The sequence below is a fragment of the Acipenser ruthenus genome, chromosome 24, assembly GCF_902713425.1.
Source record: "Acipenser ruthenus chromosome 24, fAciRut3.2 maternal haplotype, whole genome shotgun sequence".
Lineage (NCBI taxonomy): Eukaryota > Metazoa > Chordata > Actinopteri > Acipenseriformes > Acipenseridae > Acipenser > Acipenser ruthenus.
This window is the reverse complement of record NC_081212.1, coordinates 16159394-16174838: the sequence shown is the minus strand read 5'-3', so window position 1 is coordinate 16174838 and position 15445 is coordinate 16159394. Positions and strand designations below refer to the sequence as shown.

General features: G+C 43.3%; 1 protein-coding gene across 1 annotated transcript in view; it reads right to left on the bottom strand.

Annotated features, from left to right (window-relative positions):
• LOC117429867 (thrombospondin type-1 domain-containing protein 4-like) overlaps positions 1-15223 on the bottom strand; it is a 157012-nt gene extending 141789 nt beyond the window's left edge. The window contains exons 1-3 of the mRNA XM_058998449.1: positions 14857-15223; positions 8100-8213; positions 210-279 (exon numbers count right to left, since the gene is read on the bottom strand). Coding sequence (XP_058854432.1) covers positions 210-279; positions 8100-8128 — 99 coding nt within the window. The 5' untranslated portion in view covers positions 8129-8213; positions 14857-15223. The remainder of the gene's footprint in view (positions 1-209; positions 280-8099; positions 8214-14856) is intronic.
• Between the last annotated feature and the right edge of the window lie 222 nt (positions 15224-15445).

The following is a 15445-nucleotide window of genomic DNA, read 5'->3' as shown; positions in this document are numbered from 1 at the left end:
AACTAAATGGAGGGCAGCAGTTTGTTACAGCTTGGCATCTCTGCCCACTGAATTGAATGAAGAGGCAAGGGCTAGACATGAACCTCTAACCTCATGGGTCACAGACAAACGTCTTCAGTCTCCTTAGCTAACCAGCCGCTAGGAGGAGATCCACTGTAAGTTCAAGTGCTGAATTACCACATATGTATTTGAGGAGGGAAGGAGGTTACCTTTCTGTGTTCCACAGAGTGCTGAGACACCACCAGGCTGGACCCGATCAGCGACAGGGCTATGGAAACTCTGTGGGGAAACACAAGGCCGGGATCAGGACAGGAAAGCAAAGCAAGAACCTCAGGTTTCATTTAAATTATCAATCACATGTGAGAAACCAACCAATCACTGTTAAGGATTTGCCAACAATCCAGTACATCTTCTACTGTGTACAGATGTCATCCCGTGTATAGGCCACATGGTTCTAAAGTTAAAAAAACAATCATAAAAAACTCTAATAAACTAAGATGTACTGTGTAAGGTGTCTCTTTGTAGCAGTTTGAGTAGCCCTCCCGCAATCACCTCACCCTACACACGACATATAAACGTACAACAGTGGGCCTGCTCTCTTCAGCTAATCAGGACACTTTTATATCGTTGTGAATCCCCAGAGCAGCCTGCAAATCTGAAGCATTTTACATGATCGTTTAACATGGTTGTATCTAACAAAATAATCCCATCAATATTACCTGTCACACAGCTCCTTCCACTATATACTGTTTAAAAGAAACACTGTTCCTTTCGAAACAGGATATCTGGTACTACTGGAGGTTAAAGGAAGCTCTCCATTTCTATACTTTATTCTTGGGTCATCTCTTTGCACTTCCTGGGTTACAGGCATGTACAGTAAGTCATTAGGGGAAGCACATGATTGGTTATGGTGAGAAAGAAGCCATCAAAGGGTTGGGGGCAATTTCACCCTCCAGGTGGAATGACCAGGCAAGTGCAACACAAACTGAAAGCACGGCTTGCAAACAGAGATTTATTTTACCAAGTGCAGTACCATATCATATTTTTTTTTTAAATTATACAATTTAAATACTCGTGCTGCACACACCCATTTATATCCAGTGTACCAACTACAATACACCAACATTTAACACACCACACGCAACATACAACATATAAACGCACACAAGGGCAGGGCACATTGCCACACCTACCTATTGTTCAATTGAGGTAGCCCATTTGGAGGGGAGGCGCTATTTTTAGATTAGTCTGTTAATCTGTGCTACCAGTAGCACATTCTGAGCACCGGCGCAGAGCATTTAAGCATTTACGCCGTGCCTTATTAATTTTGGGCCAGTTAATACATTCGGGATGGGGTCAAATTTAGCACTGCGTTGGTCAATCTTGATACAGGTCCCCCTAACCACCCTTTACTCCTGGTGGTGAGTTTTATATCTAGCATATACCACAGTGTATTAAAGACATGTATCCATAATAAAATAAGTTGTGCAATCCCGTGCCTAAATATAATTATACAATTTAAATACTTGTGCTGCACACACCCATTTATATCCCATGTACCAACTACAATACACCAACATTTCACACACCACACGCAACATACAACATATAAATGCACACAAGGGCAGGGCACATTGCCACATATACCCCCCCTTGTGCGCAGCACACATGGCCTCAACGGCCACCTCCCGAGCCAAAAACAGGGACTTCAAGGGGTTCACAGGAGGCAATGCTGCCAGTAGCCAGGCTGCTGCTACTGGCAGGGCTGTCAGTGTAACTGCTGACAGCTCCCAGGCTGACTCCTTCAGCTGGGGCAGTCCTGGCAGCGGAAAAGCTGCAGGGGCAGGTGGTCCCCCGACCTCCCCCTTCTTCGTAACCAGCAGCTCCCCATGGTGGGGCTCCGACCACAGTACTTCCTGCAGTGAAAGTGCTGCGGTGGGAGCAGGTCTCCTGACCTCCCCCACGATCTCCAGCAGCGAAAGTGCTGCAGTGTGAGCAGGTCTCCTGACCTCCCCCATGAGCTCCGGCAGCGAAACTGCTGCTGGGGTTGGTGGTCTCCAGACCTCCTCCCCCTTCTTCGTGGCTGGCAGCTCCCCTTGGTGGGGTTCCGGCCACAGTACTTCCTGCTGCGATGTGGAGCAACAGGCAGCCCCAGGCGATGCGGAACACCAGGCAGCCCCAGGCGATGCGGAGCACCAGGCAGCCCCAGGCGATGCAAGGCAAGCATCCTTGGGCGAAGCGAGGCTGGCATCCTTGGGTGAAGCGAGGCTGGAGGCTGGCATCCTTGGGCGGTGCGAAACTCAGCTGCAGCTCCTCTTGTGGTGGAGGTGGAAGCAGCAAGCAGTCCTCCCATGTTGGGGAAGGTGGAACCAGCAGGTATTCACCCTCTGCTGGTGAAGGTGGCGGAGGCAGAGGCAGCTCCTTCTCCTCTGCTCCGGGCGGTGGCGGAGGCAGAGGCAGCTCCTGCTGCTCTGCTCCTAGTGGAGGAAGCGGTGGAGGTGGCGGAGGCAGAGGCAGCTCCTACTGCTCTGCTCCTGCCGGTGAAAGTGGCGGGGTAGAGGCATCTCCTGCTGCTCTGCTCCTACCGGTGAAGGTGGCGGAGGCAGAGGCAGCTCCAGCTGCTCTGCTCCTGCCTATGAAGGTGGGAGCAGCGTGTAGTCTCCTGGCGATGGAGGTGGGAGCAGCGTGTAGTCTCCTGGCGACGGAGGTGGGAGCAGCGTTAGTCTCCCCCTTTTGCAGGGGACTGGTGCTGCTCTGCCTCTCTTGCAGGGGACTGGTGTGGCTCTGCCTCTCTTGCAGGGGACTGGTGCGGCTCTGCCTCTGAAGGGGAAACCAGCAGGCATTCTTCCTCTGCTGGTGGATATGGGGACAGGAGGCATTCTTCCTCTGCTGGTGGAGGTAGAACCAGCAGGCATTCTCCCTCTGCTGGCAGCTTGGGTCCTAGGGCTGTGGAAGCCCCGACTTCCCTCTCTTCGGGCTGTGGACGCACTGACTCCTTCCTTTTGGGCTGTGGACGCACCAACTCCTCCCTTTTGGGCTGTGGACACATCGACTCCTCCCTTTTGGGCTGTGGACGCACCGACTCCCCCCTCTTGGGCTGTGGACGTTCGGGCTCCCCCCACTCAGGCGTAGGACGTTCGGGCTCCTCCCGCTCAGGCGTAGGACGTTCGGGCTCCTCCCGCTCAGGTGTAGGACAGTCGGGCTCCTCCCGCTTCGGCTGTGGACGCTCAGGCTCCTCCCGCTTGGGCTGTGGACGCTCAGGCTCCTCCAGCTTGGGCTGTGGACGCTCAGGCTCCTCCCATTCAGGCATAGGACGTGGCAGCAAGGGCTCCTCTTCTTCATCCTGCATGGGGCATAGGGCCAACGTGTGCCCATATGCCCCACAGCCAGGGCACCACTCCCCCCATCCCAGTCTTTGGGCCATTGTCTGAAGGGTCCTGTGGACGGAGCAGGGTATGGTGGTGTGGCTAGTTTGGCCACAGTCGAAACACCACAGCCCTGCTTCCGCCTTTCTCCCTTTGCCCTCCTGTGCTCCTCTCCAGCCTCTTCTCCCCATTTCTTTTACTTTTGTTTTTTTCCAAAAAAAAAACTGCGGTTCCCGCTCTGGCCTGAGTCCTGGAGGCGCTGTAGATCCCACGCAGGACACCATGTGTCACAAAGACGGCCGGAGTGGGTGGCGTCAGACCGGCGTCAGACCAGAGCCAGGAAATAAAACGACAGAGAGCTGTGGTTTGGTGGAGCTGAGTGAATGGTTTCGCTCAGCATTTAATAAACAGAACAGAAAATAAAAAGGTTGTACAAACAAAACACAGGACACAGCACTTCACGCCAAAATAAAGAGACAAACAAAACGGACTACACAGACAAACACTGTGAGCTTCTATTTTTCACAATTACCTCCGTCTCCAATCCCGTTCTCCACTCACCGAACACACAACCCTGAGTGAAAGAAATGTGCATCTATATATACTGTTGCGCTGGGATTCAATTAATAATTAATTATTCACTTGAATCCCAGCACGTGAATTAATTCTGTGCAACCCCGTGCTCACATACTATACTTTAAGTGCACGTGAAGTGCAATCCCGTGCCTAAATATAATTATACAATTTAAATACTCGTGCTGCACACACCCATTTATATCCAGTGTACCAACTACAATACACCAACATTTAACACACCACACGCAACATACAACATATAAACGCACACAAGGGCAGGGCACATTGCCACACCTACCTATTGTTCAATTGAGGTAGCCCATTTGGAGGGGAGGCGCTATTTTTAGATTAGTCTGTTAATCTGTGCTACCAGTAGCACATTCTGAGCACCGGCGCAGAGCATTTAAGCATTTACGCCGTGCCTTATTAATTTTGGGCCAGTTAATACATTCGGGATGGGGTCAAATTTAGCACTGCGTTGGTCAATCTTGATACAGGTCCCCCTAACCACCCTTTACTCCTGGTGGTGAGTTTTATATCTAGCATATACCACAGTGTATTAAAGACATGTATCCATAATAAAATAAGTTAAAAGGCAACAGATGTTGTGTTAATCTGACAGAAAAAGAACTTGCTAGTATCTGTATTGGACCGATGATTTTCATTTTAGCTTGGGGCTCATTTCCAAGTATTTCATTAGTTACTATTAATATGCCAGGCATACCAGTGACCCGGTACCACGTACTGGGATATCATATCTACCCTAGCTGAGATATTGAGAGTGCCAGTTACTCCTGCCAAGATAGAAAGTGGGAAGCAACTTTCTATACAGAACTTTGTGGACAACTGAGGAATCGACACAACTATCACAATTCTGTGGGTGCTTATTATTGTCTGTTTCTACTTATATTTATTTACAGATCTAGACACTTGACCACCACATGCACATTAAAATGTATACTGTGTTCTAACTCTCACTTGTATTACTATTTTATACCATTTGTTTTCAATTGAATGTTTTGTGACCTCCATGGCCCTTTCTCTCAGCATTAGTTTCCTGAAAGCATGGGTTCAAATCCTAGGATAGTTAGAATAAACATATCGGCCAAGTAATTATGTGATATTTACAAAAGGGGCCAAGTTATTAAAAAAAAAACAATGGGGCTAACTTGGCGGATCCTTTTATTCTAACTTGGATGAAATGTTATTGTTCAGACTATATAAAAGTCAAGTAGCCTACACATGAAAGGACAGTTATAGACTTACTTTATTGCTCCACTAATACCCATAATTAGGGACCTACCTAATTCGTGATTTCGCGGAAATTAAAAAACTTGTTTAAATGAACTACTGCACAACGCTAGTGACGCAAACTACGTATCTTCCTTCTGTAGATAGCCCATTTTTATTCCTTCGCCGTCCCATGTGCGCTGCACTTAAGCAAAAAACAAACAAACAATGTCCACAAGTAACATTTACAAAATAAATTCTCCAAAGCAGTTAACGTTCTTGTTTACTATTCAAATGACAACGTTTTAATCAGCCTATCAATGCGTCTTTACTGCTTTTATGTGACCTTGTGGCAATGTGCCCGCCCCTGTGTGCATTTGTGTGTTAAGTGTTGTATGTGTGTGTAAATGTTGGTGTATAGTCATTGGTACACGGGATATAAACGGGCCTGTGTTTCACGTGTATTTAAAAATGTAGATTTGTATTTAGGCACGAGGCAGGCGCATCACACAGAGCGAGGAAATCCACACACAGGCGGAGGGCGGGCGCGAACCCGGAACCTTTCGCACTGAAGCATAGTGCCGATACCGCTGTACAAAAGAGCCGGCTCCTTTGCAAGGAGCGTATATCGGGCTTATGTCTCTGTGCGTGATTACATCACCTACCAGCCCTACTGCTGCCTTCCCCCATGCACGCTACACTCTCCCCTGCCAGCCTCAAGTCCGTCCCGGACTTGCTAACCAGGCTACAGTCTGACGAGTGCGTGCTGCGGTACCTGCGTCCCGCTTCTGACACCACGTGTGACAGGTTGACTGGGCGGTGACGTCACGGCAGAAACAGGAACACAAACGACAGAGCGAGGTGGAGTTTGCATTTAATGAATAAACAGACAGAAAATAAACGGTTGTAACAAAAACACAGGACACGGCACTTTAGGCCAAAATAAAACAGATAAACAAAACAGACTATACAGACAAACGGACACGGACAGACACACAAACACGGTGAGTGAAACAACTATCAATTTACTTTACTTTACTTTACTTTACTTTACTTTACTTTACTTTACTTTACTTTACTTTACTTTATTTTATTTTATTTTACTCTTCTCCACACCCGTTCTCCACTCAACGAACACCCAACCACCAGTGAGTGAAAACATGCCGCTTTTATGCAGTTGTACCGAGATTCCAATTGAATGATTGACTAGCAATCGAGTCTCGGTACAACTGCACGTGAATTAATTAAAGTGCAATTCCCCGTGCTCACATATTATTACTTTTTACTTACACGTGATGTGATGTGCCATCCTCGTGCCTAAATACAAATCTACATTTTTAAATACACGTGAAACACAGATCCGTTTATATCCCGTGTACCAATGACTATACACCAACATTTACACACACATACAACACTTAACACACAAATGCACACAAGGGCGGGCACATTACCACAGACCTGTACTGTGCAGGAGGGGGCGGGACAAAGTTGCATTGTTTTCATTTAGGTTGCTAAAATCTAGTTTTCAGCATTGGAGGTAAAATAGTAGAAATGGACGACAAAGAAAGCAAACTATATTTCGGATGATGATCGTTTCAAGATATTTCCCAAATAAACTACATGCAGACTGAGGTAATTGTTTCCCATATCTTAATGTGTATTTGGAGAAAATACGATCGATCGCTATTTAGCTTCAGAATCACACATTAAACAAAAGGCTACCACAGAGGCTGCTGAACAGAATGTAAAATAAACAGCTTTCAGAAACCAAACTGGAAAGTCAGCCAAGACAAAAAGTATTCCTGTCTGCAAGTTAAATCAGTACTAAAACGATCCAGCACAGCCACATCGCTTCAATCTGCTGCTTACAACAGTTGGAATTTTAGACCCGAATAGCCACGTCTTCTTTGTTTTGACTCGGTACTAATAAAATAAATTATTGGATGGGACAAATAACATGACAACGAACGTGCTGCATACATTGACTTCATTAAAGTATGCCAAATGCACTTGTGTAACCGAGTTTTTGGGCTGTTTCTAATCGATTTCCACATCTGTATAACTTGGCAAAGCTTTGCCTTAACTTCCAACCAATTCAGTGGATGCAGACGTGCAGTCTCAATGTATGGGCAAGTAAACTGCAAGGGGATGTTGCATACTTGCCTTCAACAAATGCCAGCACTCTGTTTTAGTAAGGAAGCAAGTACCACTATTTGTAGGCTCCATAGTGTTCTGAAATACTGTCTACTTAGGTTTATTTAATGTTTAAACATGTCTGCGAAATGTCCGCGAAATCCTAATTTTATTCCGCAACAGACCTGTGAAAAATATGTAAATTTACCGTGATTTAAGTAGACCCCTACCCATAATACTACAATCAAGCATTACAAATACGTGTTTACAAGTATGACATGTCGAGTTAAAGTGTATGAAGTTTAAAAGTAAATTTAAATCCACAGGAATACAAGGGAGGACAATTGAATACATAACTGGTTAAAAAACACAAAATCAGACTGGGTAGATCAGACTGGGTAGATGTGCTTAGTGGGGTACCATGAAGGTCTGTACTTGGACCCTTACTGTTCCTCACTTAAAGACACGACTTGGACCAATATACACATTGCAAGATTGTCAAATTTGGTCTCTGAATCCGCAGCCCAACTAATTTTAAGGCATTTGGACCTTATCTGTAACTGGGCAAACTTGTGGAAAATTAATTTTACTGTTAAGAAATGCAAAGTATTGCATATTGGGCTTAAAAATTCATGTTGTACGTATAAAATGAACGGGAGGTAAATAAGGGACGAGGACTTTGTATGTAACATGTGTTTGTTGTCCTTGTACAATTTTAGGCTACTTTTGAGATCAAAAAGTTAATCTTTAAAATATTATGCAAACAATACAATAAAAAGGCTTTTTTTTTACCTCAGTATTCCAGATAAGTTTTCTACCATATTCCCAAGTATTGGACAGGAAGATGAGATTCCAAACAGAGGAAGATTTTCTTTTCACAAGCTGGGCCCAACATGAAACGGTTTCCTAAAAAAAAAAAAAAAAAAAAAATACTCTTAATGATTTCAAAAGCTTTTCTACAGATACACAGTATTGTTTTGCAAACTCCCATCTGCTATTGACATAAGGGTGATAAAGATGTCTCATTAGCTGTACTCTCCTGAGGGACAAAGACTGGCCCTCTCCCCCCCTGATCAATGAGGGACACACAGACTGGTCCTCTCCCCTCCTGATCAGTGAGGGACACAGGGACTGGTCCTCTCCCCTCCTGATCAGTGAGGGACACACAGACTGGTCCTCTCCCCTCCTGATCAGTGAGGGACACAGTCTGGTCCTCTCCCCTCCTGATCAATGACGGACACGCAGACTGGTCCTCTCCCCTCCTGATCAATGAGGGACACACAGACTGGTCCTCTCCCCTCCTGATCAGTGAGGGACACACAGACTGGTCCTCTCCCCTCCTGATCAGTGATGGACACACATACTGGTTCTCACCCCCTGGTCAGTGAGCGACACACATATGTTGTCAATTTAAGTTCAGATAATATTAACTCAAAATTGTGCAGCTACAGGAACTGACGCAGTAGGCTCCTACACTAGATTTTTCTGTAAGTCTGCTCCAGTGGTCCACTAAGACATCACAAGACACATCATAAATTCAACCACAAAGAGGCAATCCGGTCCAGCATGGAGACTGAACTGCACTCCCACTCCCAAAGAAGGGGATACAGGGCTGGCTTGGGGTCTATTCCCTACAGCAGGGCATAATATATACTGTATTACTAAACCGTAGGTGGTTGCTAGGGTACAGTCAATCAGAAAGGCTTTCAACATAACCTAAATGAAATGAACTGACATATATATAATAACTTGTGGTATAAACAGGATAGCTAATTCTAGGCCAGGGGTTTTCAACCTTTTTTTGATGGTACCACAGTTGCAATAAAAGACTAATCTGATTAAAACATTCTTTCCTGTTTATTTAATATATCATTTTTCACAACCGTCTAGGACTGACAGACTGCTCGTTTAAGGCAGAATACCAAACAGTAGGCTTCATTCTTAAAACTTAATTACATGTCTTTGGATGCACAGGATTAAAAGACAGTATTTAATAATCTCTTTGGAAACACTCGTATTCGCTTTCTATTGAGCAAAGTCATTATAAATAATACAAAATAGTCTGCACTGTAAATGTTGCTGTGTGGTACAGTGGTTAAAGAAAGGGCTTGTAACCAGGAGGTCCCCAGTTCAAATCCCACCTCAGCCACTGACTCATTGTGTGACCCTGAGCAAGTCACTTAACCTCCTTGTGCTCTGTCTTTTGGGTGAGACGTACAGTGCCTTGCGAAAGTATTCGGCCCCCTTGAACTTTGCGACCTTTTGCCACATTTCAGGCTTCAAACATAAAGATATGAAACTGTAATTTTTTGTGAAGAATCAACAACAAGTGGGACACAATCATGAAGTGGAACGAAATTTATTGGATATTTCAAACTTTTTTAACAAATAAAAAACTGAAAAATTGGGCATGCAAAATTATTCAGCCCCCTTAAGTTAATACTTTGTAGCGCCACCTTTTGCTGCGATTACAGCTGTAAGTCGCTTGGGGTATGTCTCTATCAGTTTTGCACATCGAGAGACTTTTTTTTTGCCCATTCCTCCTTGCAAAACAGCTCGAGCTCAGTGAGGTTGGATGGAGAGCATTTGTGAACAGCAGTTTTCAGTTCTTTCCACAGATTCTCGATTGGATTCAGGTCTGGACTTTGACTTGGCCATTCTAACACCTGGATATGTTTATTTGTGAACCATTGCATTGTAGATTTTGCTTTATGTTTTGGATCATTGTCTTGTTGGAAGACAAATCTCCGTCCCAGTCTCAGGTCTTTTGCAGACTCCATCAGGTTTTCTTCCAGAATGGTCCTGTATTTGGCTCCATCCATCTTCCCATCAATTTTAACCATCTTCCCTGTCCCTGCTGAAGAAAAGCAGGCCCAAACCATGATGCTGCCACCACCATGTTTGACAGTGGGGATGGTGTGTTCAGGGTGATGAGCTGTGTTGCTTTTACGCCAAACATAACATTTTGCATTGTTGCCAAAAAGTTCGATTTTGGTTTCATCTGACCAGAGCACCTTCTTCCACATGTTTGGTGTGTCTCCCAGGTGGCTTGTGGCAAACTGTAAACGACACTTTTTATGGATATCTTTAAGAAATGGCTTTCTTCTTGCCACTCTTCCATAAAGGCCAGATTTGTACAGTATACGACTGATTGTTGTCCTATGGACAGAGTCTCCCACCTCAGCTGTAGATCTCTGCAGTTCATCCAGAGTGATCATGGGCCTCTTGGCTGCATCTCTGATCTTCTCCTTGTATGAGCAGAAAGTTTAGAGGGACGGCCAGGTCTTGGTAGATTTGCAGTGGTCTGATACTCCTTCCATTTCAATATTATCGCTTGCACAGTGCTCCTTGGGATGTTTAAAGCTTGGGAAATCTTTTTGTATCCAAATCCGGCTTTAAACTTCTCCACAACAGTATCTCGGACCTGCCTGGTGTGTTCCTTGTTCTTCATGATGCTCTCTGCGCTTTAAACGGACCTCTGAGACTATCACAGTGCAGGTGCATTTATACGGAGACTTGATTACACACAGGTGGATTCTATTTATCATCATTAGTCATTTAGGTCAACATTGGATCATTCAGAGATCCTCACTGAACTTCTGGAGAGAGTTTGCTGCACTGAAAGTAAAGGGGCTGAATAATTTTGCACGCCCAATTTTTCAGTTTTTTATTTGTTAAAAAAGTTTGAAATATCCAATAAATTTCGTTCCACTTCATGATTGTGTCCCACTTGTTGTTGATTCTTCACAAAAAATTACAGTTTCATATATTTATGTTTGAAGCCTGAAATGTGGCAAAAGGTCGCAAAGTTCAAGGGGGCCGAATACTTTCGCAAGGCACTGTAGTTGTAAGTGACTCTGCAGCTGATGCATAGTTCACACACCCCAGTCTCTGTAAGTCGCCTTGGATAAAGGCATCTGCTAAATAAACTAATAATAATAATACTTCCCACCTCAGCATACTTATGTCTGCCGTTTAAAATGTTTACGGTATCAAAAACATTATCTATAACTAACAATGACAAATGTTTATTTTTTATTTTTATTAAAGCCAGCATGAACATTATCCAAAGGGACTCTGTATAACTTTCTGTCGCTTTGCACTTTCTGCAGACTCTTGTGTTTTCTTCATTTGTTTTGTTTTGTAAGAAAGAAATGCATCCATTTCAACCAGTTACTAAAATGCAGCTGCGATAATACATTTAAAAAGAAAAGTCAAAGTATTGGGATTACTATTTATGTTTACCGGAACTTCTATAATTCTAAAAAATGCAGAAACATTGTGCTTCACTGATACGACAAGTTGAAAACTGCAAGGATCACGAGCAGCACAAAGCGCTCTCCATAGGCACAATCGCCAGATGCCTGCTTCACCTGTATATCAGAGCAGAAATCCACTCAATCGAAATGCGCATGCGTACAGGTGGAAAATGTGGATGTGTTTTTTTTCCATCTACCATTCATTTTGAGCTGCTAAACAAAGATTAAATAATTATACACAGTGTTTTTGAGAATATATAATGCCATTACAAAATCATTATTTTCTTTTACTTTCATTTTTATTTGTGCATTTCTGAGTCATCCTGCGTACTCCCTATGACCCTTAGAAGTACCCCCAGGGGTATACATACCCCCGGTTGAAACCCCCAGTTCCAGGCTATTAGGTAAAAAGTTTATCTAATAAGTAACGTCAGCACAAATACCCTACAATGGAGCATGGAGTGGGGTATGGGGTATGCCAGCAATATCCTAAAGCCCCTTTCACACTGGCACTCCTACCCTGGTCTGGACCCGGATCCTGGCTACTATAGGTCGACACACTTTGACCCGGGTTGAGTGAGACAAAATGCATGACGGCCGTTCGTGAGCCGACGCAATAACAAACAGCCACGCCTGAGTGAAGGTTTCACTTCATGAGCCAGATTGCAGCAGGGATGGAGAAACATTTGTTCTAATCAACATCTGGGCCAACGGTTCAATCCAGAGAAGCTTGGATGGAAGCATCAGTAACAAGCTGCTTCCGGGGCATTGATACACATACTGTTTACTTGCGTCTGTCACCCAGGTCAACCCTGCTTTATCAAAAGCAGTGTGAAATTGCATAGCCAACCCGCATGACACCGGGTCCTGACCCAAGTAGGTTCTGACCCAGGTTGAGCATGCCAGTGTGAAAGGGGCTTTAGTTGGATCATCTGCGATCCTTGCCAGTTTAGGATAATTCCTTTTATGGGAGCCTCAGTGTGCAGTGCAAACCGTACTTATATTACACAGCCAGTGTCTGAGTGAACATCACAAAATCTTACAACTGACACTGAAATATAAATTAGCAGCAATATAAATAGATGGGTTCACATTCTAAAGGCATTGTTATTTCTTTGAATGATTTTTTTTTTGTTTAACAAATTAGTATTTATATAAAGAGGAAGTTTGGGAAAAAAAAAAAGAAAAAGGATTTGAGAAGTTGTAAAAATAAAATCACCCAGTTTACGGGCAGTTTGACTCCAGAATGCATGTTGCAATACTAATCCAAGCATTTTCTCATTATTACAAGCTGCCTTTCCCTCATGTTAATTTATTAGATTTTTTTAAAAATAATAATCACATTGGATTTGTGAGAATGGCTGGAGAACCATGTTAATGAGCACTTCATCACATGAATTTGGTCTGTTAGCTTCAAAAAGGGGAACTAAAAACTGAGAATACCAAATGAGGTGTGAATGAACCAATTTGAGATAATAAAAACACCTTTTCTATAAAACTTACCCTAAATGAACATTATTCCTACGATAATCATATGTTAGTTTATAGAGGTCAAGTGATATGTTTAAAGTTATAGATGATCTCTATTAAAAAAAAAACAAAAAAAAAAAAAACGTAGCTTTCCACAGCTATCTGCTGAAAATAAACACCTGCATAATGTTTTAGTCATAGCCACCTGCTGGACAAAAATAACATTGCACTCGATGCCACTGACCCTTTTCTATGACACTGGCTCAATTGCAGTCTTTTCGCTGCATATGTTGTATTAGTTAGTAGTCAGCTGCACAAACATACAGGTGTTGGACAAAAAACTAGAAACACCTGTCATAACACTGTCAGTCGGATGACTGAGACTGGCGGCAATGAGAAGCTAGGGCAGGACTGGTTCAAAGTTACATGCCAGCAATGTTTAAATTGTTCTGGAAGGGTATGGACTTGCTTCAATGATTGCCACCTCTAGTTCTTTCCAGCAAGATAACGATGGAATTCTGGAAGAAATATTGTTCTCCATAACGGAACATACAGTCATCACTTTGTCATTGAACAAACAGATGCACCTGCCAACCAACAAATCAATTCAAATCTGTCAGATCTGCTGTCTTGCACTAGTGTGATTCATAATCATCAACCAATTTATCAATCAAGGGAGGGCCAGTGACATGAAAGGATGTGCTACATATGATAGATGCACTGTAAAACAAAATACAGATTTAAAAATGGTTTACTTAAGGACTGTGGTAAGAACCATAGCACTAGGGGATTCGTTATTACTAAAAAGCCCAGGTATGCGGCGTGCTGAGGTGCATCTCCAGTTTAACGCACACTGAAAGAAACCTCAGCCATTGTCAGGATTCGCTTCACCTTACTGCAGGTAATACGAGCCAGAGGGAGAACGCGAGTGAGGGAGAAGTTGCAGAGACCTGTTACTTTCTTAGCATTCCGACTGCATGATGTCCGTGTAACGTGTTATCGAAGTAAAAGAACTACAACACAGGTAGAGCGAGAGGCGGTGCTACTGCTGTACTACAGCCGATGTACATTGTGTCAACACAACCATAGCAAACGCCAGCATTCCTTAGACGTCAATTTTGAGCCATTCTGTTCACGCCCACATTATTCTCTGTTTCTGAATAAGTGAAACACGAGACTGACTCATTTCCACGAGTGTGAATGTACAGATTTTAAACACATACACACTCACTCACGCACACCTTTACATAAAATGCTGGATTTGTATACTGTATAATGCAATAATGTTATTATTCGTTAACGGTTCTGTTTGTGAAGCTCTATATTTTAATTAATATAATGTTTTATTATGTCATAAAGTTTTATGATGAGACTGAATTCATACAGTAGTTTGACTAGATGTTTAGTTGCATACCTTTAAACGCGTATTGTACCTTTCTTAATCCAATATGCATTCATAATATATTTTTAAAAATACTGTAGATTTGTACTCATTTTTTAATGTATACGTTTTATATGTACTGCATGAATAGGTTTCATTGAAAAAGAAAACAGAAATCTCTAATGCACATAAACATACATGACTCGTGTTTCTATGGCTTTAGATAAATAATTTAAAAAAAAAAAACTATGCAGTAAGGACAACAGAATAACCAAAAACAGCTCGTTCATTTTACACACTATTAATAAATTATGTGTGTTGTAAACTATTAACAAACAGTTACATACAAGTATGCAGGTAAAACACACAATTTGGTAAAATGGACATTAAAAATCCCCAGCAAAGCACCACAAAATGTAAGTTTGTAAATAATGCTTACCTTGTCAGTACGTGACTGAGCGCTGTTGAGTCCCCTACACTGTCTTGAGACCGGAGCTCCCTCAAAACTCCACAGCCCAAGAATAAAGGAAATTGTGCGTGTAGTAATTTAAACCCATGAACTGCAAAGATGTGTAACTTTTAGATCCAGCAGGTCCAAGTTCAAGGTAAAAGGCGACTTCCACGCATCCGCAACAGTTCTCAAAACCAAGGCGCGGTCCGGTTAATCATCCTAAAAAAAAACAAAAAAAAAACCTTCCGAGGTCCAAGGTGAGTGTGTCAATGCAAAGAGGCTATTCTGTCGCACTCGAGTTCTTACGGCTCCCTTCCCATTGCTATTTTCTGTCTCTTGTCAATAAGAGCCATGGGAACAGAGAGTGAAAGCGTCTTGCGAGGTCGGCCAAGAGTGCCCTCTGCCGGTGGTTTCGTTTCCGAAAGAAAGAAAGGGAGAAGCGTGCAGGGATTGCCAGTTACAGTGTGTCCACGTTATTGACAAAGCAGGTTTTACACAGAACCATCGGCATCGGACAGAGAAAGTTGACAATGTTTTGTCATGTAATGTATCATGTGGCACATATATTGCTTTGTAT